The following is a 22787-nucleotide window of genomic DNA, read 5'->3' as shown; positions in this document are numbered from 1 at the left end:
TTTTACCGGTGATTAAATGTAGCTTCAGCTGATGGAAGATAATGGCATAGCGAAAGATGGAGAGGTAAGGAATGGTGGAAAGAAATTGGGTCTTAAGTGTTGAGTAATCAGCTATGTTTGGCTCATTCTCGTGGGTGGTGGCAGCCTTTTTCATCTGTTTTTTGGAAGTGGTGTGGAGAGATTGAGACTGTGGGGGAGCTGGCAGTAGATTGTGTTTTCTCATTCCACTCGGTTGGAGGACTGTGTATGCTGCCCTTTGTTTTAGGAAGTTAACTTGTAATACAGAAATGTCAGTGTGGTTTAATTGGTTGCAGCTGAGACTTTGCAAACAGCAAGCATTTCATTTGAACTTCTTCCTGGGAGCATGGATTTGATCAAATGACCTGCTGTCATCTTTACTCACTTAAAAGTGGAACTTAATGAAGATCGTTGTGCTGGAAAGGAGCTTCACCTAGTTCATTTCTGTAACCAAGGTGGAAACCAGCTCTGCTGGTTATTGTGACAGGTGCTTCTCTAACCAGTTTTTAAGGATCTTCCCTCCTGGAGACACCACAAACTGTTTCTGCAGTCCAGTCCAATCCTTCCGTGATTTAGTTGAATCTGAATTGAATTATATAAGAGAATATATTAGAATTATATACATATAAATGTACGTGTGTGTGTATAAATGGTTTAAAGCCATAGTGGTACATTGTCCATCTAAACATTTTAAAAAAAGGAGCAACTTCTTCTTTGCAGCTAGAATTTATCTGACTGCTTGGTTCTTGGGTGTTGCCTAAAATGTAGAAGAGTACAATAAATCCTTTAATGTATTGTACTCCTTTTACAGGAAAGATTAAAGCTGAAAAGGCCATCCAGCTGGATGCCAGGAATGCAGAGAGTCATCAGTGGTAAGTTTGCAAGAGTGTGCATTTTTGCAAAGTTGTATGTACTTATCAGATCTGACCAAAAAGACAGCAATCTCCAGCTCTAAACACTGTCCACAGCAAGTTACACTTATCATATTGGAGATGGACATCAATTTCATCAATTATTCATTAATATCTTTTCCTAGTTTCATAGGTCTCAATCAGTTGCAGCTAAAAACTACTTTGAAGTAGTATTTTGCGAAGCATTTACTATAGCAGATGAAACATCACTAACAATATTTCCGTGAGTATAATGAAATATAAGAGTATTTGCTTAAACCAGTATCCACTACTGTTCAGCGAAGACATTGTTTTCCATTTACTTTCTCTCACAACTTTCTCTCACTTTTTCAAATTAATGTAGTTTGACCTCCTATTTTGTTACTTCTCTTATCCATATGAAAAGTAAATACCCTGCCAAAATTTTGACCATCTAAACCTTAGTAATTAAGAATAGACAATGAGAGCATGATTTCAGTTTCAATTAACTTCTCAACGTTTTGTTTTGAGTATTGCATTTTGCTCCAGGCTTGGCACTTGGATTAATTTTTGTAGACCTTGCCAGAAGTAACTAAGTCTTTGCAAATTCCTGTCATTTTTATTAAATCAGCATTGTCAGGTGGAAAATAATTCTGCCCAGCTAGCTCATAGTTCCAGGTTACTATTTTATTAATCAATTTTATTGAAACTGTATTTTCTTTTCTAATATTGTTAGCTTTTTCATTCCATTTTGGTTTCTCTTTTCTTCTTTTTTTTTTTTTTTTTTTTCCAATCACACATGTAGGGTGGGATTTCATTTTAACCTTATGTGTCTAAACCTGATCCTGTTATCCCAGGCTCCCTTCATAGTCCAGAATGAAGTAGATACTTCTGGAGTGCAGCTCGTATGAGTCCATGTTGCACATCTGCATTAGGGTGAGATGAATTTCTCCCTAGGCTCAACTGACTACATTTCCATTGTCCATACAGGGAGCACAGGTCAGCTAACTCAGGTTTAGATACTTGATTAGATGCAGATGCTCACATTTAATTAGGTGGCTCTTGTGTTTGCGTGCGCGCGCGCTCTCTCTCTCTCCCGCTCCCCTTCTAAACTTCAAAGATGGCTATGTTATTCCATGCTGTGTTCCTTTGAGTGTTGCCATACTTCTGTGATTGTTTCTTTTCCTTGTGCTTGTAAGAACTAGTGATCCAAACACCTGCTTTGTAATGATGGGGTACTGGAAGTCATGCACTGTGGGAATAAGTTTCATTTTGGTGGAGCTTTGCCATCACTGATAGGTTTGCATTTGTCCTCTCCAGTGGCTTGGAAGTAGTGATGATGCCTTGTCTGGAGGTGAGGTGTAGGCCCCAGCTAGCTCTAATGTGGCAGTTAAAGATACCAGCCTTTGCTTTGACCCTTACCCAGTTGCTTGTTAATGTCCGTCAGCTGGAGCTTGCTACAGTGGCAGCAAAGCTAGTGGAAGAGGATGGTGCGAGTGTCCCTCCTCAGCGCGAAGTGAATTGAAGCCCATTTACCTTAAACACCTGCTGGAAGCAAATTGTAGCCATTGCTGCCAATTGCCTGACCACAGCTATGGTCGCTTCTGCAGGGTAATGCTGGTGTACCCCTCTCAGCTAAAGCTGTGTGTATAGAAAAACACACCATCACATGCACACATAAGTCCTCCCACCTGCTGCCTGGGAGACTTACAAAATCTGCTAGTATAAACTTGGCTACAGAAACTTGGCTGACAAAAGCTTTCATGGTGTTCAGGGAAATGTAGGTGGTCTGCCAGATTTCGGATGTAAGATCCCGTACTGGCAGGCACATCCAGCAAGGGAAGAATTACAAGTGTAAGGAGATGTGTTTCAGAGTTAGCTCAGAAAGCCTGTTTTAGAGATGTAAGAAGAAACTCTTATGTTTTGTAAGCTACTGCTTTTTGTTACAGGCAAGGTCTTTCTGTATGCTTTAGTTTTCATCCTTTGTGTATCTGGGTTGCAAGCAAATGTGAGGTTTCTATCTATTACTGTTGAACCAGTGGCTTTCTAGTGGTACAGATGGACATAACAGATGGGAATAGTCTGGTGTAATAATTTTTTTCAAATATTTTGTCCACTTATTGTTCTTTTCTGAAGTCTTTCTGATTCATTGCATAAGTCTTAAACTGTGATGTCCCATACTGGATATACCTCTCCCACTGAGGCTCTAAGCACAGGACAGAATGGACTGCCCTGTTGAATGCTCCAGAAAGACATTTGTATGTTTTTTGTCTAGCATGCCAACCGTGATTCAGTCTGTGGTCCCTGTAGATCCTTTTCTGCTGTACTGCTGCTTAATCAAATAGACTTGTTTTGTAATTGTACATATACTCTTCCCCCCCCCCCCTTTTTGGGAGAGTTCATGTTCATGAGGAACACTCATGTTTCATTGATTTCATGTTGATTTCAGACCATTTCTCTGGTTTATCAAGGATATTTAGAGTAGTAAGTACTTGCATCCCCTCCCATGTACTATTTTGTTTTATAAGTTTGTTCTCTGGTTATCGTTGAAGTCATTAATGAAAATATTGGAAGATAATGAACCCAGGACAAAACTTCTTGGAACAGCTGTAATGATTCACAGGTTCACATGAACTGGTGATATGATTGTTGACCCTGGTTCTGCAACCAGCTATGGGTGACTTCATCTAAACAATATTATTTAACAAATATTGAAACAAAAGGATTAGGACAACTTGCAAGTGGTCAGTTAAGGAAGAACGGCTTACCGGTTTTACTTAAGTTCAGAGATGAAGGGCAGGACCCAACTCCAGACTGGCACCTAAACATACTGTCTGCATTGTAGGTGTATGTACCGTTTGACGTGACAATACTTGCATGTCATGGCAGATACAACACAGGACCTCTGGGAGGTCTCTACCCTTCTGGGCCAGCAGCTGGAACTGGTGGGAAGCCTTAGGGCAGCACCAGTGGTAGTAGATACCTGTGTTTGGGCAGGCTGCTGTGAATTGAACAGGGTCTCTATTGACTATAATAGGAGCGTAGATGCACAGTGAGAACGTGGATCATCTACAAATGAGCAGCTCAGCATGTATACATGCTCAGTGCAAGTGCAATGCCACCTCATACCAAAATCCTTTTTTTTCATCTCATCACCAGTGTAAAGTTTTCTCAAACTGTATAAGCTAGCTGAAGACCCTACGAAATGATCTTAACCTGTATAAGATACATCTGTCTGTTGGTTATATGGTTTTCTCATTTTTGTATAGTATCACATTCTGTATTAGCTGTTGATGAAAAAGTTGGCTGACTGTTGCTTAAGGAAAGTTTTGTCTGATTTCTTTCTTCTCTGTACCTTCTCATTTCTGAAGTTTTTAGGTATTTCCTATCAGTGTGATTGAGTTTTTCCTGATGTTGGGTATAGCTGCTATCTGTATTGTTAACTCATGCATTATTTCTCATGTTCTGTTAAACTGTTTAATATGTTATGGCTTACTAAATGAGTGAGGATTAAATGAGTGAGGATTAAATGACAGGCCTATTTTTTTTCCTGGCCTGTGGTCCTGTCCCCTATTACTGCTTACAATTAACACTTGGAGGTTGGGGAGGGAAGGGAAGGGTATACACAGAGAAAAGATTGAATAGCTGAGCCTTGTTGGTTTCATCACCACCTCTCATTACTAGTGGTTCTGTACTGCTGTTTGTAGCTTTTTTTCTTCCGCTGTATTTATAGAGCCTTTTCTTACTGCCTTTTGTGTCTCTTGCAAGTTGCAATTCAGTTTGTATTAAGCATTTCTGAATTTTATCTTTAGATACTATATGCTGTTCTTTAGTAACCATCCGATATCACCAGCTTGGCCATGTGTTCTTATTTTCACTTTTGGGTTCAGTTCCTTTTTGATTTTTAGGTCAATGGAGAACATCTCACTGGAGCTGAATTGGCCTTTAAATCCGTGTCTTGTCTTTCCTCCATGTTAGGAAGGGTTGTTTGCCATTGTGCTTTTGAATATTGTCTCTTAATAAGTCTTCTATAAAACTTTTTATAACGTGGCACTCAGTTTTCCTTGTATCCTGTTCTGCTTATGGTTTAATGTTCTTTATTAGGAATGTATACTGTGTCTGTCAAGCAAGGATTAGGGCTATAGGCCTCTTCGAAAGTTTGTTTTAGAAGCTTATCCCTAATGCTTAAAAGCTTTGTTCACAGCATAATATGTTTTGGTCACACCCTGACTGGCATAACTGTTCCGTGAAAGCCCTAGTGTGGATGGAGTTATACTGGGGAAAAGTCCTTTCGCCAGGGCAATTTTTTTCTTTTGTGGAACTGCCATAAGCTGTCCTGGGAAATAATAAGTGTTTTATATGCCTCCTAGGAGAACTTAGTGGAATGGTCTTACCAGCAAACCCTTGCTAATGTACACAACACCTAGAGTTCAGATATCTTACTTTACTTTTCATTTGTAATTCATTAAAAAAAAAAAAAAAAAAAAAAAACCATACACATCCTAAGTAAACCACCTAGATTTTATGGTCTAGTCTTATGAAAAAATATATTAACACTGGAACTGGCCAGCTTACTGACTAAAACACTGACAAGTGACTGGTATTCATCCTCAGATTGCATTTGATAAGATACATGCAGAAAGAACTGGGCAAAAAAGCTTGGAGTAGTCAGTCAGCTTTGGTAACAATCTTTTCCAGCTGCTAATAATTTTAATATCCAGATATTTGAAAACATGTGTTCATACTTAGTATTGTGGTTGCCAGTCAGATCACAAAACCTTCAGGCTATTTGAATGGACACCTTTAAAAAAAATTATTTAAATGGAAACACTGGAAAGGAAGAAACATAGCTGTAAGCTTTTATTGTTTGTTTGACTGCTCCAATGAAAGGCAGAGTAAATATTTTAGGTGACTTGTTGCATTTTTCAGCCTGTGGCAATTATTCAAATTGTGAAGGAACCTGAATGTAGAAGTTGATATTGGCCAGTCACAAGTTGTCTTGTTTTCCCAAGCCTCAAACAAAATCTTTTTCTTTTTGGGTCAGTGATTTCCAAATGATAGCTGTGAGCCCTCACAGCTCATCTTGGACCACAGTGTATCCTTGTCATCCTGATTTTAATTGGAAGTGTTATGAGGCCAATTCAGTGCTGTAGCCACTTCAGATGGCACCACTTTAACTTCACAATTGCAAAAAAATGCAGAATGCCAAGGTGTGCTGAACAGTGCTTTTACTGAAATACAAACAATCACTTTAAAGTTCATTTTCAAAGCAAGTGGATTTCTTGTTGTTGTTGTTGTTGTTGTTGTTGTTGTTGTTTTTCCCCCCTAAGAGTTAGGAAAAAAGTCCAGAAGGCTTCTCTGGTAATTGTCCAGAATCCTGCAACTCCGTTTTCTGGTGAAGAGGATATGCTACATACAGGCTCTTCAAAGAACAGAAAGACTACCACATGCAGCCAGTTCTCATCACATTCACTCAGAAGGATCAGTCTTTGCATTGGACTTTGATTTGTTTGCCATGAAGCAAGCTTAGTGCTGCAGTTAAGTTTGGGTTGCTTTATGGAATTCACCTAATGACAGGAGCTGTACAGAACGTGTATCCCATTTGCAGCAGAGTGAAATTATCAAGTGAAAAGCTCGTAATTTTAAGTGCGGGCTCCCCAGAAAGTACAGCTGCCTCTAAGACTTTTCTCTGTCATATGTATGTGAGTTACAGAGAAGCACAGAAACAAGATCCCCAAGCCTGGGTTTATCAATGGGAGTCGATTCCAGAGATGGCAGTCTCACTGGGAGAGGTAACTGTGGAAGAGAGAGGATTGCCTTCATTGAGAACCCGAGTAACTATCACTTGGGGATTTTGGCTGACCCACATTAACAATGTAGAAAATGGAAAAGGAGGTAGGACTGTACTAGCTTTTTTTAGGTGCGGAGATTTATTACTCACTTCCAGGACTAATTCAAAATCTTGACCCTTATGTTTATATATACTTTTCTACTGAGCTTGTACCTGGGCTAGAACTTGGGTAATCTTTGCATTAGTATGCCTTACGCATCTAAGTGGACTTGCTGTGTCTTATACTTGGCATACAAAAAAATGAAAGAAATTAAAGTCCCAGGTAGGCCATATTTCAGTGAGGAAGCCTAAAGATGGAAAGATATGGAAGGGCCTGTATGTAACAGTTCAGAGAGTCTAGCCTGGTGTTTTGTAGTACTTGAGAGTTACAAAGTATCCAGAAATCTGGAAACATCTTTAACTTGTGAATCTTGTGAATAAAAGATGGTAAACTCACTGGTAAAAAAGGGTCAAGAACTGCTCAGAAAGACATTCCCAAGTGTGGAAGTCTATCACTGCTTTGACCTGACCAGGATTAAGTTTCTCCTCAATCACAATTAGTGGACTAACTTTTAAGGTTAATAGATATTACCACCCAGCATGATAAAGTCAAGTTCTTAAATGCATATAACTTGGTTATTTTGCAGAAATGTAGGGGGCTGTGCAGGAGCAGGAAAAATGTTCTTTTTATGGAAGAAGTACTTTAATATTAAATGGCATGTACATGCAAAGGAGTTTTACACAAATTTCCCACAGAGGATTGAACGTCATGCGCTCTTAGTGATGGAATTGTAACAAGATAGTTTCTTGGATTTGTAGGGTGCAATGCCAGTAAAATATTTTTCTAGTGAGATGGAACTCTTTAAAATTGTAGAATATGTTGTAGGATATTATCATACTACTGACAATTTTTGAGAGTGAAATCTGTATGGTGCTTGTTCTGACTAAAAACTTGTGACCTTCTCTCCTTAATTATCCCTTACTTAGCCCTAGAATGGTAGCAGAGACAGATTAACTCACAAGCTACAAGCATCTGTTTCTATTATACACTCTTGTTTTTCAAGACTTGATGCCTTGGCCAGAAATACTGCTTGCAGTCAAAACTTGATATAATGGAGTTTCAGATTATGAATTATTTATCCTGTATTTGATTTGTGGGAGGACCAAAGAAGTTTTATAGTAATCTTCATTGTTAATTATGCTTGATGTCAGCCAGTTATCCTTAAATCACTTATTATTTTGGCAGCAATAATTTAAAACTTCAAATACAGAAAGGCAATTTCAGAAACCATTTTTGAAAAGCTTTAACTTGTTTTGTAGCAAGTAAATCTGAGGGCTGCTTAGCTTGTGTATTTCCAGGTAAGGAGCATTTAAAAGAGAAATGGTTGAAGGTCACACATTAGGACTGTGGCTGGTGGGGTTCTTATTAGATCAGACAAAAATCATTTGGGGGGGGGGAAATCACAATTTGGGATTCTGTGTGTTTTTGTTTTTTTTAATAGAGTAGGTCACTGAAATGTTTCTGTTCAGAAATGTTGTAATGTCATTGCAGTGCCTGAGGACGTTTTTGGTCCATTTTCCATCTGTTGATCTTCCCCCCTTGCTGAAGGGAGGCAGGAGATGCTGGCACTCGCGTTGTAGGAGCCCCTTGCAAGGGACTGAGCTCAGGTCTGTAGTCCAGCCTGTGAGGAAGGGTACCCTGTGTTCCCTGGGGGTAAAGGCTCTTGGAGTAGCAGCGCCTTGGTAAAATGCTGCAGCATCCTTATGCAAGTACAAAGGAGGTAAATTTGGCTTGTGAAAAGATGTATTTACTAGAAGCTTTCTGCCAGAATGGTCTCAGAGGAGATAATATTGGCAGCCTACTGATCCTCATTATATTTCTGTCAAGGAGAATTGTTGTGTTATGTTATTATCTCTGACAGCTGTTGTTTCACCCTGTTTCCAGATTTGCAGATTTTTTTGAGGTCATGTTTGCAGCAATAAGGACTAGAAATGTCTATGATAAAAAGCTATATTTCTGGAACATGATTCAGTTGCAGAATCCACAGCCTCAGAAATGTAAAACATAACATCCACATGTTCCAATAATGCACTTCTGTGAATACCCATTAATGGCAGCTTTTTTCCTTGTTTTGATTTACTGTATGTGTTGCAATGATTTATTAAGCCAAAATTTTTAAATGTCCTTGCATTCATGTTTTGGGGGGTTTTTTTTGTTTGTTTTTTTGAGTTTTTTTTACCGAAACATTGGTTTGTTCCTCATGTATGTACAAGTGGCAGCTACACAAGTGTGTGCTATGTCTGATATTTCCCTGGAGCTCAGGTTTGTTACTCTGGTGAATTTTTAATATGAAAACTATATTCCTGCCAGTTTCTTCAATGTAGACTCAGCTGTGTTCCAAGTAAGGAAAACCTAAGCATTTTACTTTGCAACTTGGCACATTTTACTTTGTACATTGGCAGTCTTTCACGTTCATAGCCACTGCTGCTATGCCCTTGCCAACATAAGGAAAGTAATATCAAACTGATGTTTTACTCTTGCCTCGAAGCTTAATATCAGATGCATTTTTATAGATGATGCATCATGGTGGGAAAGCAATGCAATTTTAAGTAAGCAAAACTGATCTCTGAAGCAGTAATGTCACAGGAATCACAAGTGGTAATGCAAGTTGCAGAACCTTCCTCTGTAGGAACTGAGGTCTCATTCAAGTCAGATTATAAAGAAAGCCTGAGGGTCTGGCTGCATTGCAGAGAGTGTCAGAATATACCCACGCGTGAATCTCGTGTGCAAGGTGCACGCAGCCCTGACAGAGGAGGAAGTGCATACGCTCCAGCAGCCCGGTCTGCCTGACGGAACGAGGGCTGTGAACACATTCTGAATGTTTTCGCTGGTGGGATGACTGCTGTGATACAGATAAGAGGGAGTTAATGGCAAAGAAATAAGACAGGATGCACAAGATTGTGAGCCATGTGGAGAGAGGCAAGAACAGCATGTAGAACCGGAATGAAAATGGACCGTTTTTTCTGTGGGCCTCTCATGCATTACCCATACCTGGAGGGGGCTGGAGGGAGAGCAGGAATAGTCACAAAGCACATGAGTCAAGTTGCCATTGGCCTTAGTAAATACCACGAACTTTCATCTGTTCTTAGAGTCATACTGATTTCAATAGAAAAGTTTCTCTTTACTGTAACTAGGCTGCTAAATGGGAGGCTCAGGGAACCTGAAAGTCCAAGTCTCCAAACTTGTGTTTCCAAGCCAAAGTTTGTGTGGAACAGGAGGTTTTTTGGAGTTGGAATAGATGAAAGGAGTTATGGAAGAGTAAGGAGCCAGCCTGAGAGGATGTATGTTATTTCTGATTTTGGTCCCATGAAACTTATCAGGGAAAAGATAAAACTTGCTGTGTTTGTGTGTCCTCGAGTGGCTTCTCTTTGGCTTCAGGCTTTAAATCTTTTCTGTAAATCCATCTCATATGGGATAAACTATGCTTGCCAGAGCCTAACCCCTGGTAGTGTCTATCTGCATTTTTGATATTAGGTGCAATTAAAATTCAGGTTGCTTGTGAAGTTGCTTGGTAAAACTAGCTGGATCATCCTGCTGTTCTTCCTTTTGCAGCAGGTAATTTCCTCTTAAAATTTTATCTTGTCTAAATATGTATAGAAATTCTGGAACACCAGAAGGGAAAGCATAAATTGACTTCCAGCTGGACCCCTTTACGTGAGGTCCATATAGATGCTTGGCATCCATCTGTGTCAACTACATTTTTTTGGGACTCTGAGTTTCTGTCACATCATTTGTGGCAAAGGGACTCGGTACTGACTTACTGCTGAGTTTTACTGTGTTTGTGCTTAGAGAGAGAATATTAATTGTGGAAGATTAATCCGTGTGCTTCTGTACTATTTTCAGTAAGTTTTCTTCCACATAGAAATAATTTTTTTTTAATGGAAATAATGTGCGTCTGTCTAACGGAGTTGTGATTATCTCCGTTATGTTTATTTTGATGCATTTGCCTATGGGCATGTTTTTGACATTTTTTGGGCAGTAATGCTAACGCGGTGGTTAGGTCACTTCCTTGCAGTGCTTAGTCAATAATGATTTTCACTTTATTTTTCCTCTGTGTAGCTCTTTTAAGTGATACTGTAATCCTGTTCAAGGGGCAAAGTAAGTAAGTAGGGGTAAGTAAGGGCAGTGGTTGTAAGGAAAGACAATATCATGTGCTCTAATAAAATATGTGTATGTTTTATTCATTTTGTAGAGTATTTGCACATTCTTGTGGGGTTTCTTTCACAGTTTTTATGATAATAGTGCACTAGATGATCATGTCAAAATCTGTGAAAATCTCAGGGCCTTCGCCGGTGTGATATTTTTATGTTTAACCACTAGATGGGGGAGGTGACTGTGAAGAGAGAGAAGACTGAAGACAAAGTTAGTGCAGTGGGTGCAGCTCCAAGATCGAGAATGTGCAGAAAAAGAAGATACAGTCTCTGTGATACAAGCACTTCTGCTTTGGTCTGGTTGCCGAGAGCTGTACCATAAACCTGTAAAGATGTCGCCTTTATGGAACGAAAAGAGCAAAATGGAAGTGCTTTTAGTTAGTTCCTTCCTAATTTTCACTGATCATTTTCCTATTAGTTAGTATCACCATTTACATCAGTGAAAATAAAGCTTGCTTTCTTACTCTTCTTTTCTGAACTGCTTTAAAATTATATCAAACATCTAAAAACTCTTTCCTGGCAAAAGGTACTTTTTTTTTTTCCCCTGGAAATTAATATCTGAAGTGCCATAGAATTTTAACTCCAAAAATTAAATTACTTATGCTAATTGCCTGTTTAGTCCAGTTCAAAAATATAAAATATAAAAAAAAAAGATACCCACACATGAGACGCTCTCATTTCAGCTTTGAAGAAAGAAAATGCATTTAAAATAGTAGACTAGCTTATTTTTCATTTGTTAAAAATTTTACTGGCATTTCTCTCCACTGGAGATTTTAGCTGTAAGTAGAAGTTTTTCTCTGAACTGGTTTAAACTAAGGCCCTCTTTCTTGTCACGCACAGACAGGGAAATACTGCAAGATGCTGGATTAGCTTGTTCGCTTTTCATTGTTTTCTTTTGTAGCAGCAATCCGTTTAGCTATGGTATGCTGAGTTTATCTGATTAGCACTTAATGAGTAAAGGGAATAGGGGAAATGTTGCCTGAGTTACTTAAGCCAAATAAAGTTTTCGGTACCTTCCCCCTCTTTCCAAATACCTGAACTTTGCTGACCCTCCCTTGCTTTTTTTTCTTCCACCGAAGCTCTTTCCCATATGAAATGTGCTCCCCTTGCAGCTTTAGCTGTCAGAAGTAGCGGTGCGATTAGCTGGATTTTGTTCAGTGCACGTTGATCACAACATATATCCTGCTCAACAGTGTTTGACAGTCTGTCTGGAGCTCTTACAAATTCAACTACTGTTGTTATGCTGACTTTCATGCTGTACCCGAGAACACTTACAGAATAAAAAAGTAATAATCTGTAGCAGGAGTACTTGTAAAATACATTTTTAAATTAAAACCATTAGGTATGACTGTAAGCAGTAAAATAACTTATTTAGGCTAGAAGTGACATTTTAATGAGGATTCACTGGGGCTTCAACCATTATGTTATATAAAGAAATTCAAAAAAGCTGAGATTTAGTAATGCCTAAAATCAGTGTGCGCCATACAGGTTGTGGTTCTGTTACTGTGATTAATGTGGTAAGTTTTTTGCATAACTCATTTTTTCCTCTGGAATTCAACTTGATTTCCCTCTTTTGGGATTACTCTGTTTCAATTTGACATTGCATTGTAAAAGTTTTAATAGGAAAGTAAAATTCTGAAAACTTTAGGGGAGAACATCTGTATTAGTTTATACTGCTTAAATACATCATAAGTGGTTGCATTAGTTTTATACAGAAATGTAAAGTTGTCTTAATGCCAGTGAAAATAGGTCCATGGAAGGTAAGACTGATTGCATGGGGAATTTCCGTTTGGTTATGCACAGCAAGTTCTATAGCTGTCAAAGTACTAATGGCACAGCAATAAAAATGTGTAAAGTGGGTTGTCAATAAAACAATGGTATTGCTGAGGAAATGTAATAGAGAGAGAGATCATTGAAAATGTTACAAGCTTTACCTGCTTAACAGTAAATTTTTAATAGCGATGATCTCACATTTCTGTTCTTTTTATCAGTGTCTTTCTCAGAATTTTAAAAAAAAAGCTTTATAATAGACAGATAGAATAGCAGTAGTGATCCTGTAAGAGCAGAATGTGTGTGTATACTTTTCAGTTATTTAAAGCATACTGAAACGCACCACAACAGTTGAGAAGGGTTGTAGGAGACAGTGAAGGACTGTTGGGGTGTGCTCATCTTCCCATTTAGCACATCCCAAGGAGTTGCCTCCCCAGGGGAGGTGCCGTCACTGATGGTGTTCATGTTCTTGTGTGCGTTGCAATGCAGAACACAACATGTTCACTTAAACTACTGCCAATGCCGAAGCCAGTCTGGAAGTGTCGCTGATTTAAATGAACTAAATTTTGGAGGAACATCCCTGTTTGTTCACTTCACTGACAGCCCAGTGTCATTTAAGCTTCTTGTATCCATTATTGCTGTGTTTTGTTTTGTTTTGTTTTTTGTCTGCTCCTGAATATGTACAGCTTATGCCAAACTTCTAAGCAGCCATCAAGATGGAAGAAAAGCAAGTATTAATCAAGTGAATTAGGTGCTGAAATTTTTTGTAATTTGATTCAAAGGTTTATTCAAGTCACAAAAAGTATGTGTGTGTTTTTCTTTTCCCCTCTCAGGTTTGCAATTATGTGTGGCTATATGTCTCAATTTGAAAGTGTACAAAACAAAATCAGGAATGGCTATCTCTTTAAGGTATGTTTTTTTTGCAGGGTTGTGGATTTTTTTTAAGCTATTCCTGTAACTTATTTCATCATATAGTGTCAAAGATGGATTTTTCCAACACGATAATTCTTCCTCAAAGGTATACTTTGGTGCCTATATTAAACTGAAAGAGTTATTTTTATGCACGCAAATAGGTGATATGCTGGCAAAATATAAGAATTGACTTAGGATTCCAATAACATCAAGATTTCCATTTAATTCTGTGATCACAGTGGGGAGGAGAAGGGAGTAACAATTTCATTTGCAGAACTGAAACACATGAAGTGGTGAACTGACACATTCCCGCAATCATGCTTCATGCCAGCCTTAAGAAGTGGTATATGCTTTAACACTGTCCCTTCAAAGGTAATTGTGTAATTTAGACATAGCGGTTTGTGTTACGTGTTCTCCCACGCCGCTCCTTGTGCTCAGCATTGCTCTGACTCCTTCTATCTGCTGTCTCTTTGAGCCTGCATCCCTGTTTCTGCATGTCACCAGAGTCAGCAGGCGGGTTTGCCCTTACTGGGAGTTCCCCTGCTGGGGGACGCTGGGCCAGGCCCCCATCACACCTCCTCCGTGACAGGGCTTTGAGTGTTGCAGGGCTCTCCTATGAGAGCATGTTAATTCTGTCAGAGCCATGCCAAGCAAGCTAAGTGCCAAGTGAGCTAAGTCCCACGCATCAGGGCCTAATAGGAGCAAAGCAGAAATGCTGTGATGTTGCATAAAAGGGGGCATATAACAAAGAAGTGCTGCAGTTGTTAAAGGATGGAGCTTAAGAAGAGCCAGCAGTGTTAGCAGTAGCCTTTTCAGTGAGGTCCTTCTCCTGAGAAGTAGTTGCTGAAATCCATGTAAATCATTTGAAAGCACAGAGGCTTTGGGGAAAATAGTAGCATGAAAAAGTAGCTCATATCTGAATAGTTGTGGACAAAATGATGAAATAATAGGCTCTCAGGTCAGTATAGTTTGGATACTTTAGTGATTGGCTTAATTAGAAAAACAGAGATATCTGAAAAAATGACATCTTAAGAGAAATTTATTTTGAGAGGCAAATGGTAGTTAGGGATGAAATAACATATTTCTTTTTTCTTTGAACTCTGGTTAAGCAACAAGAACTTTTTGCAGTGAATTAAACAGAGAAGTAGAGAAAGTCATGACCTATAATGAAAATGGTTTTGGAAGAAGCACCCCATTAGATAGTTCCTGGGTTTTATTGTTTCACTGAAGCAGAGCCATTTTATTTCCTATGTTCCATGTTATTGCAGCAATTTATTGTGTCATGAACAATATCGTTAGGACAGTGATGTTCCAAGGTGGAAGAGATTGGTGCTGACTTGTAAGATCTATCCAAGAGAATAATTGCATTCCTACTGATTTGGTGTGCTACCACTTTATTATGGTAACGGTATATACAATTAATATAACTGAAGTTGTTGCCTTTTTAAGACAAAAGTTCTTGAGCTATTTGGTTGAAATTTGGAGCTGCTCAGTCATGTTCTAAATGCAACACATCTTGCTGCATTGTGTGCAAAGTTGCTAAATAATTTTGACTGTGGTTTTCCTTCATAAGGAAGGGTTTTGCTAATTAAAGTATTTTTAGCATATTAGAACAAAATTAAAGCAGAAGAAAGTTCCAAAATTTGTGCATGATTTACAGTGAATTTCTTAGAATGTAAACACACTTGCCAAGCAAACATTTAAAGTACAACTAGAGTGACACTGATTTTCTTTCTAATAGGAGCACCTAGACAAAGCAATTGAACTTAAGCCTCAAGATCCTTTTTTATATTACCTAAATGGAAGATGGTGCTATTCAGTAAGTTGCTTTCTGTACCTAACATATGATTTGAGTATACTGAAAAATGATAATGCATTTGAAACGAAATAACAGGCTTTAAGACAAAGTACATATTTTCTTGAAGTAGATGTTTTGAAGCTATATGAAACGGTACATATACATTTCTGGATTTTATTTCCACAGCTGTGATGTTACTGCTGTCCATTCCTGTCATGTACATTAAGTAAACTACACTCATGCCTCTCATTGTTGTATCCAGGTTTCTTATTTAAATATATAAATGAAAAGTAACAAATATTTGGAAAAGAGGATATAGGAAGGCTTGAATTCAGTTCTTCGCTGTGCCACAAACTTCCTGGGTGCACTTGGGTCAGTTATATAGCCGTTTTGTGACTTCATTTCCCCACCTGTAACTGGAGATGACAGCACCTCCGTGCTGTGGCATTAGGCCTGTGGCAGAACAGCTACCGCAGTAGTGTGGCGAATTTCAGGTGAATGTCACAGCAAAGATGCAGGTATAAAATCTGTAACTTATCTCAAAATTTCTGAGTAATACATTTTTTTGTTATGCCAACATGACAAATGTGTTTAAATATTGTGTTAATGACATAGTGATGAGTATTCACATATGCAAAATTAAAATAATTGCCTGGTTTATAAGTTTAGCTGTTGATTTTTATTATTATTATTATTTTAGAAAAATTGGTGATTGTGCTTGTAATCTGAGAGTTCTTTTATTCCTAAACCCACATCCTTGATGGCTCAGATAGCTATCCTTATCACTTCATCTTGCATGTTGTGAGGCATCTTTGTCACAAGAAAATGTTCTTGTGTGGTCTACGCTGTAAAAGGTCACTAGGAGACTTCTCAAAGCAATAGCAGCCAATGTTAGGAGGAGATCTCTTATTTCTCTCCAAAAACTCGGAGTCTGAGCTCTTCATATTAAAAGTTGTGTTCTGAAACCACAATATTCCTTTTTTAGGAGGGTGTTGCCTTCAAGCACATTAATTGAATCAAAAGCATATACAAACATGAGATGAAGATGTCCATCTAGATTGGGATCAAGTGTTCAGCATGCCTTGAAAAACGGAAATAGGTCAGAAAAATGTGCCACACCCATGCACCAAGGCATTTCAGCCTTTTCACTGCATTCAGCAGGGGCTTCCTTCACTGACACATTCTGATAGCTTGTAAAATTTTGCCTAATTTGTGTACTCAGATCAATCATTTATCATTTTGAGTGCTCTAATTTGGGGGAGGTTGTTTTTCTTTCTGAAAGCTGAAAGTTGGTCTTGAACCATGTGCTTCTGTTTCTAAAACATTCGTATGTATTTCTACTGATCCAAGCAGGGAGACAACAACCTCTTCTGTTGGATTCTATTTTTTTAATTGTCAATCTCTTAAAATATTTACATGTCAAAATTGACGGCTTTAGCTTTGCTGTTCTTTAGTCCAGTGGTGATGGTACTGCAGTTATTTTTCCTTCTGGGATAATATTAAGAAATCCATACTTTACCGACAGAGTAGGTAATGAAAGTTCCTTTTAATGCAAGAGCATTAACATACATACCAGGGTGTTTTTTTTCCCCTATCTATACCCACATGAGTTGGGAAAAGAAACATATGATGATACGTTTGAGCAAGTGTATTTCATAATCAATTTTCTCTGTGGCCTACCTCACTGCATATGTCCTCTCCCCTTACCTAAAAAAAAAACTGCTAGAAAAAAATGTGAATTCCAGCCCTGCCTTTCTCTTTCGCCTGCTTCCAAAGCTAGTGCATGCAAACTAGTAAAAGGGAGTTGCTGTAACATTTAGAGCATTGCAGCCTTTGAGTTTGGTTGTCTTTATCTGCAACAAGACTTAATGCAAGGTAATCTTTCAGCAGTTCTTTCAGATCGTGTACATGACTTTCAATAAACTTTCAGCAACTACATTTTTCTTAGTTGATCCAAACAAGGTATGTCACCAGATTTTTCAAAGAACTTTTCATTCAGCTTTTCATCATGGTGTACTCTGGAATATTGGCACTAGCTATGCAAAAGTGAGTTGCTAAAGACTCTCCTGTCTTATACCTGCTCTCCTGCCATTGAGGAGAATCTCTCTCAACCACTTCTATACTGTGCTGCATCCAACAACTGACTGTAGCTTGCATTTATATCGGACACTCCCAGATGTTTCTCATGGCTTGTTTCTCACTTGAGCTATCCCTTTTGGATACTTGATATGTTATCTCAGTATATCCCGCTTGGTTCTTGCTGCACAGTTCATTTGTGTGGGTTTGGTTTTGGGGTTTTTTTGGTTTTTTTTTTGTTGTTGTTGTTTTGTTTTTTTACTCTTGTTTCACTTTAATGGCAAGCACCACTTCCTGACCGAATGATAAATGTTGCTTGTTGTGCTATATCATTGAACATATCATGTTGCACACTCACAGCGTCTATGCAGTGCTTCCTTACTGAACAGTAAAGCCACAGATTAGCATTTGCTTCAAGATATGGCCTGACCTGCATTTTTTTCTTAAGTAAAACAATCCACCTAATCAGATGTAATCTGATGTATGCGTTAGACTGTTTCAGGATTTTTTCTGTAATTTGCAGCTCCTGTGACTGTCTTGATGGCTGTGGTGAGGCACTTAAAACAGATTTGCATAATACAAATAAATGAAATACAGGACTAGGTTACATTTTATTTTAACTTCTGGGACTGTCAGCTCTTAATCACTTTTTGTGATTTGCACCCCTTCAGTGGCAGGATGAGGCTATCATTTTGTAACCCTATATGGTTCTGAAAACTGGCTCTAGCATGGAAGTTAGCTCTAGGTCCGCAGCCAGTGAAATTGGTAATATCCTCATGAATTTTAGCACACCATGTGGTTAAGTTAGTGTGTTGATGCACTAATGCAGGTTTTGGCTGTGCATTTAACATAGATGGTCTTAGGAGCCTGTGGAAGATGTGACAAATTCCTTGGCCCTGTCCTGGAGACCAAGGTGTTTCATGCTGTGGTAATAATCCCCAAATTAGACTGTTATCTCTAGTGTTGGTCCCAAATATTTCTTCGGAGTAGGGATTGCAATAGGGTGCTGGAAAAGTAGATATATCATACTCTTCCTCAGTACAGGTACCCCTAAATGGAATGATAATGTTCCTCTTAGACCCTGTGATTTCTCTGTCTAGTCTGTTTGAGGTTGAGGCTGGGAAGGCTGTTACCTGACATGAGGAAATGACAGGAGAAAAAGGGTGACTGAGGGAAAAAAGGTGAGTTTGTACTTGCAGTTTAGCTCATTTGGAGCTCAAATTAGGATTAGCCTCAACATTTGCTTTCATAAGTGTTTCCTCTAGGGACACTTTTAGTTCACATATTCTCTTACTGAAGCAGTGTAACTAGAAAAGGTAACTAGTGTTTGATACTTTGTAGATTTTTATAACACTTTTGGGAAATCTGATGTACTTGGATCTTCCCATTCTAGTCAAACATTTCCCATTTTTTTCCCCATTGAATGCTGGGGGATCTTACTACTATTTTCTAGCACTGTTCTTCTGGCTGACAAACTTGAAGTTAGGTATAGCATAAGAAACTGTAAAATGGGATGCTTCTAGTATTATTACTCTGAACTCCAGTTTTATTTTCTTGAATGAAAATTGTTTGAACAGACGTTTGAGCTTAAAAATATAGTGGAGGCAAACAGTGAATATTTATTGAAGATCTACACCCAGAGACTGCATGCTATACTGGTAAAGCAATTTGATTGGTAGTTTTGCCAGAATTTGGCTCTGACTGCCACTTCTCACCTTCCTCAATATAACACGGTCCTGCTGTGAAAAGCAGCAATAATGGAGAGCCAAGTTTCAGACGCAGCAGTTGTTCTCCCTGGGCCAGATCCCTGCTGGTGCCTTCCAGCAGAGCCCCTGGCAGCCTTCCCTCCACTCTGCAGCATGGAGGGGTTTGCCTCTGATGCACAACCAGTGACACTCGGATGCCTCCATGTCTAAAAATCAGTTTCTGATATTTTTGATTTCTCTTTGTTAAAAAGCTGGTAGAGCTGTAAGACAGAGCTAGATTCTATGCTGACTCGTGTATCATCTCAGCTTTGTTAGAGAATTACTTCTGGTAACAAAATCAGATATGCAGAGTTTTTCATAGATCACTTCATAGATACCATGATAGGCAAAATTTTTCTGTAAGACCTGCTGTGTATAGAAGAAACCACATAAGGCTGCAGTGTGGAGCATGTTTTTTGTTTTGCAGAGGTGATGAGGAAAGAAGAAATAACTTTTGCATTTAGCAAATGTATTTGAACACTGTTAGAGATGAATAACCATAGAACCCTACCAAATGTTTTAATATTCCTTTTTCCAGAGCTGATATGTACTGCTAAATAGTGGTTATTTTTTCCAGGGTAGCTTTAGTGGTAATGTTGAGGAAAAGATGAATGCCATATAATTGTGATTAAGATGCTTTAAAATATTTAGTAAGCAAATTAAAACTGTGGTTGGTATGTAAGAAGGTATGTTAGTAATTGCAAGGAAAAACAACTGGAGCAGAAGAGTTTTCATTTAAAATTTCCTTTATCATGGTAGATGAATCTTTCCCCCCCCCCAACCACAATGACAAAAAGCAGACTTTGCCAAGTACATATCTTCTAGGGAAGGTTTCATGTGTTTAATATATGCTTATTTGATGCATATGATTTAAAATAAATACAGCGGTGTCTGGAGACTTCTAAGTTTTGGCTTCTTCATTTTTGTGAAGAGACAGTGAAAACTACTTTACTCTTCAAATCAATAGGAAATGTTTGTTGGAAGTGAATTTCTGTGGTGAATTGTATGTATGAATTAGAGCTTTCTTTAAATTATTGTAAGCAAATATCTGGTAGTTCTTAATAATTATGTTTGTTTTTTAGTGCTTTAGTGTTTAGAGTGGCTTTTAAAACTGAGTGTATATCTAGTTAAGATTTATGGCTACCTGCAGTTACAGTACCAGCACAGCTGGCATATAGTTGTGAAACTGGATTATAGCCTCTGGTAAATGCTAGTGCGGTGTTAAAAATGAAATCTCTTGGAATTTGCTTTTGCAGGTTACATGCCGTGTGTTGGATTCATCCCCGGTGTGACCCAATTTAACGGGTTACATCAGGGAACAGATTGTCCCAGTTCCTTTGTCTGTGTGCTTTGCAAGTCTGCTCCCCTTACTGGAAGGGGAACAGCCCAGGGAATTCAAGTTGGATAAATGGCTAAATGCCTGTGCAGGCTGTAGCGGTTCCTCAGCTGGCAAGAGGCGAGTGTTTGTGTTGGAAGCCAGTATTTTAAAGCTGCTGTCCAGTTACTTAATCTCTTCCAGAAGTCAAAGCGTTGTAAAATTATTTAATACAATTCACATTAATGTGTTGTAATAAAAAAGAAAAAACTCTCAGAAGATATTTAAATAGGTTGCATTAATATTTTACTGAAGTTGGATCAATAGGATGATTTTCCTTTATGGAAGACAATTGTGTTGTGTCTTCAGTGAACTATTACCAAGGAAGCATTGGAGAACGAAATCCTTTAGGGTGGCAGGTCAGTCTTGGCTGAATTTTCAGACTGAATGGGTTAGTTTCCTTGGTACCAACATCCTGGAGTCTGACAAAAGCCATGAATGGACAGGGTTTGCATCTCATCAAAACCAAACAGAAGACAAAAACAGACTCCAAGCAGTGGATGTTTTAGTTTATTTTTGAGTTTTGCTGCCACTAGTCTACGAAGGAGAAAGGGACGTTAGGGAAACCTTTTTCCCCCACTTCAAATTTAGACACAAAATATATAGGGGAGAGCCACATTTTCTGCCTTAGTCTTCAGTCGAATGAGAGGTTTGATAGGACAGTGCTGGGTGCTGACCTTATGGTCAACTGCAATTTAGTCCTGTGGATGGTGTTCTTCCATCTCTGGTATTAATACAGATTTGGGTAGAATAAGCTGCTGAAAGCTTGCTCTTTTGACAGATCTCTAAGAGAAATCTTAAGAGACCCCTGTCTCAGTTAGCTTTGGATATTGAAGAGTGATGTCACCTCCTTGCCAGTGGCCAGGCTGTGTTGGTGACCTGCTCCCCTCCAGCCCTAGGGAGGTTGAGGAGAATACTGATGTTTTCTTTCTTCTTAGTCCCTCTTCTCAAGTGAGCAGGACTAGTTGGCCTCATGTACAGCAGCTGGGGAGCGATGTTCCTCTTCAGCATAATCCAATCCATTCAAGACAGACATTCTTTGGAAACAGTGTTCATTGCAGTGTCCTTGTGAATTTTCAGATTGCTGCGGGGACAGAGGTCAGGGCTTGGGAGATCTTGAAAAACCAAAATATGCTAAAGATTGGGAAGTCATCTGTAGAGCAGGAGACAGTCTTGTTCTTTCTTTAACTTTTTTTTTTTTTTTGTAGTGGTTATTACCTACTGCATATGTTATTTTGCTTTTTACTTTCTGCTCTCCCATAGCAGTCCTGGGACATGCACATTAAGTGAAATAATGGTCACGCTGAAGCTGATGATAGTTACAGTCTCACTTCATCCAGTCTTTGTGCTTCACTTTGTATGGGCCTCCAGATATGCTTTGCAAAATTTGGAATAACTGCAGAAATTGAAATTTCACTATGCTAGAGCTTTCTGCACAGGGGCTTCTGTTGCATGTGCTTGCTGACACACAGAGAACACTTAATAAAGTTGGTATAAAAATTTATTGTCATAAATTGATTTCAAATTAAAGACTCTGCTTGTGTGTGTTTAGGGGAAGGATATCATTTCCTGTACATCATTATTGCTCCAGGACACAATTTTATGCTACAAAGCAGCTCTTTTCCATTTGTCCCCACTCAGTCATATGAAGAGGGCAGTGAGTCTGCTAGGGAGTGGTTAAGCTGTTGGGATGGGATTTATCTCACCTATCTTTAGCCATCCACAAGACGTGTCAGATCTGAGCTGTCAGCACTCCTTTTGTAGTCAAAAGAAAGGAGGAAGAGAGGATAGTTCAGCCCAGGCTAAAGTAGATGAAGCAAGAGGAATTGCCTGATGGAAAAGCTGCTGTCTCTCTATTGACTGTCCAAGGAACCCAGAAAATCAGTGTAAACTAGGCACTTCATTTGTAAATGGCTAGAGTTTGCTGCAATGAGTTCATCAAGCCATTGGCATGTAAGTTTGAGTACATAAAGCATTACAGAATTATCTGACTACCTGTGTAATACCCATAAAGTGTAATATTGATTCCAGTGCACATTAAAGAAAACTTGCTATAGCTGCATTTTGCTTTTAAATGTTGCTTTAGGTTGGTGGCTTCTGTAATATAGAAGTGGCTAAGTACGTATAATGCAAAGCAGCACCTAATATAAAATAATAACTAAAATAAACTACATAACAACTA

At 38.7% G+C, this 22787-nt stretch overlaps 1 protein-coding gene across 4 annotated transcripts in view; it reads left to right on the top strand.

Annotated features, from left to right (window-relative positions):
- RMDN2 (regulator of microtubule dynamics 2) overlaps positions 1 to 22787 on the top strand; it is a 49516-nt gene that overhangs the window by 11189 nt on the left and 15540 nt on the right. For all 4 annotated transcript variants that reach the window (XR_010388503.1, XM_026122965.2, XM_026122966.2 and 1 more), the window contains exons 5-7: positions 830 to 890; positions 13533 to 13608; positions 15353 to 15430. Coding sequence is in view for 3 of the 4 variants with exons in the window: in XM_026122965.2 (XP_025978750.1) it covers positions 830 to 890; positions 13533 to 13608; positions 15353 to 15430 (215 nt within the window). In the remaining variant the exon portion in view is untranslated. The remainder of the gene's footprint in view (positions 1 to 829; positions 891 to 13532; positions 13609 to 15352; positions 15431 to 22787) is intronic.

Source organism: Dromaius novaehollandiae, chromosome 3, assembly GCF_036370855.1.
Source record: "Dromaius novaehollandiae isolate bDroNov1 chromosome 3, bDroNov1.hap1, whole genome shotgun sequence".
NCBI classification, from domain to species: Eukaryota; Metazoa; Chordata; class Aves; order Casuariiformes; family Dromaiidae; genus Dromaius; species Dromaius novaehollandiae.
This window is presented reverse-complemented; position numbering and strand designations above follow the sequence as displayed.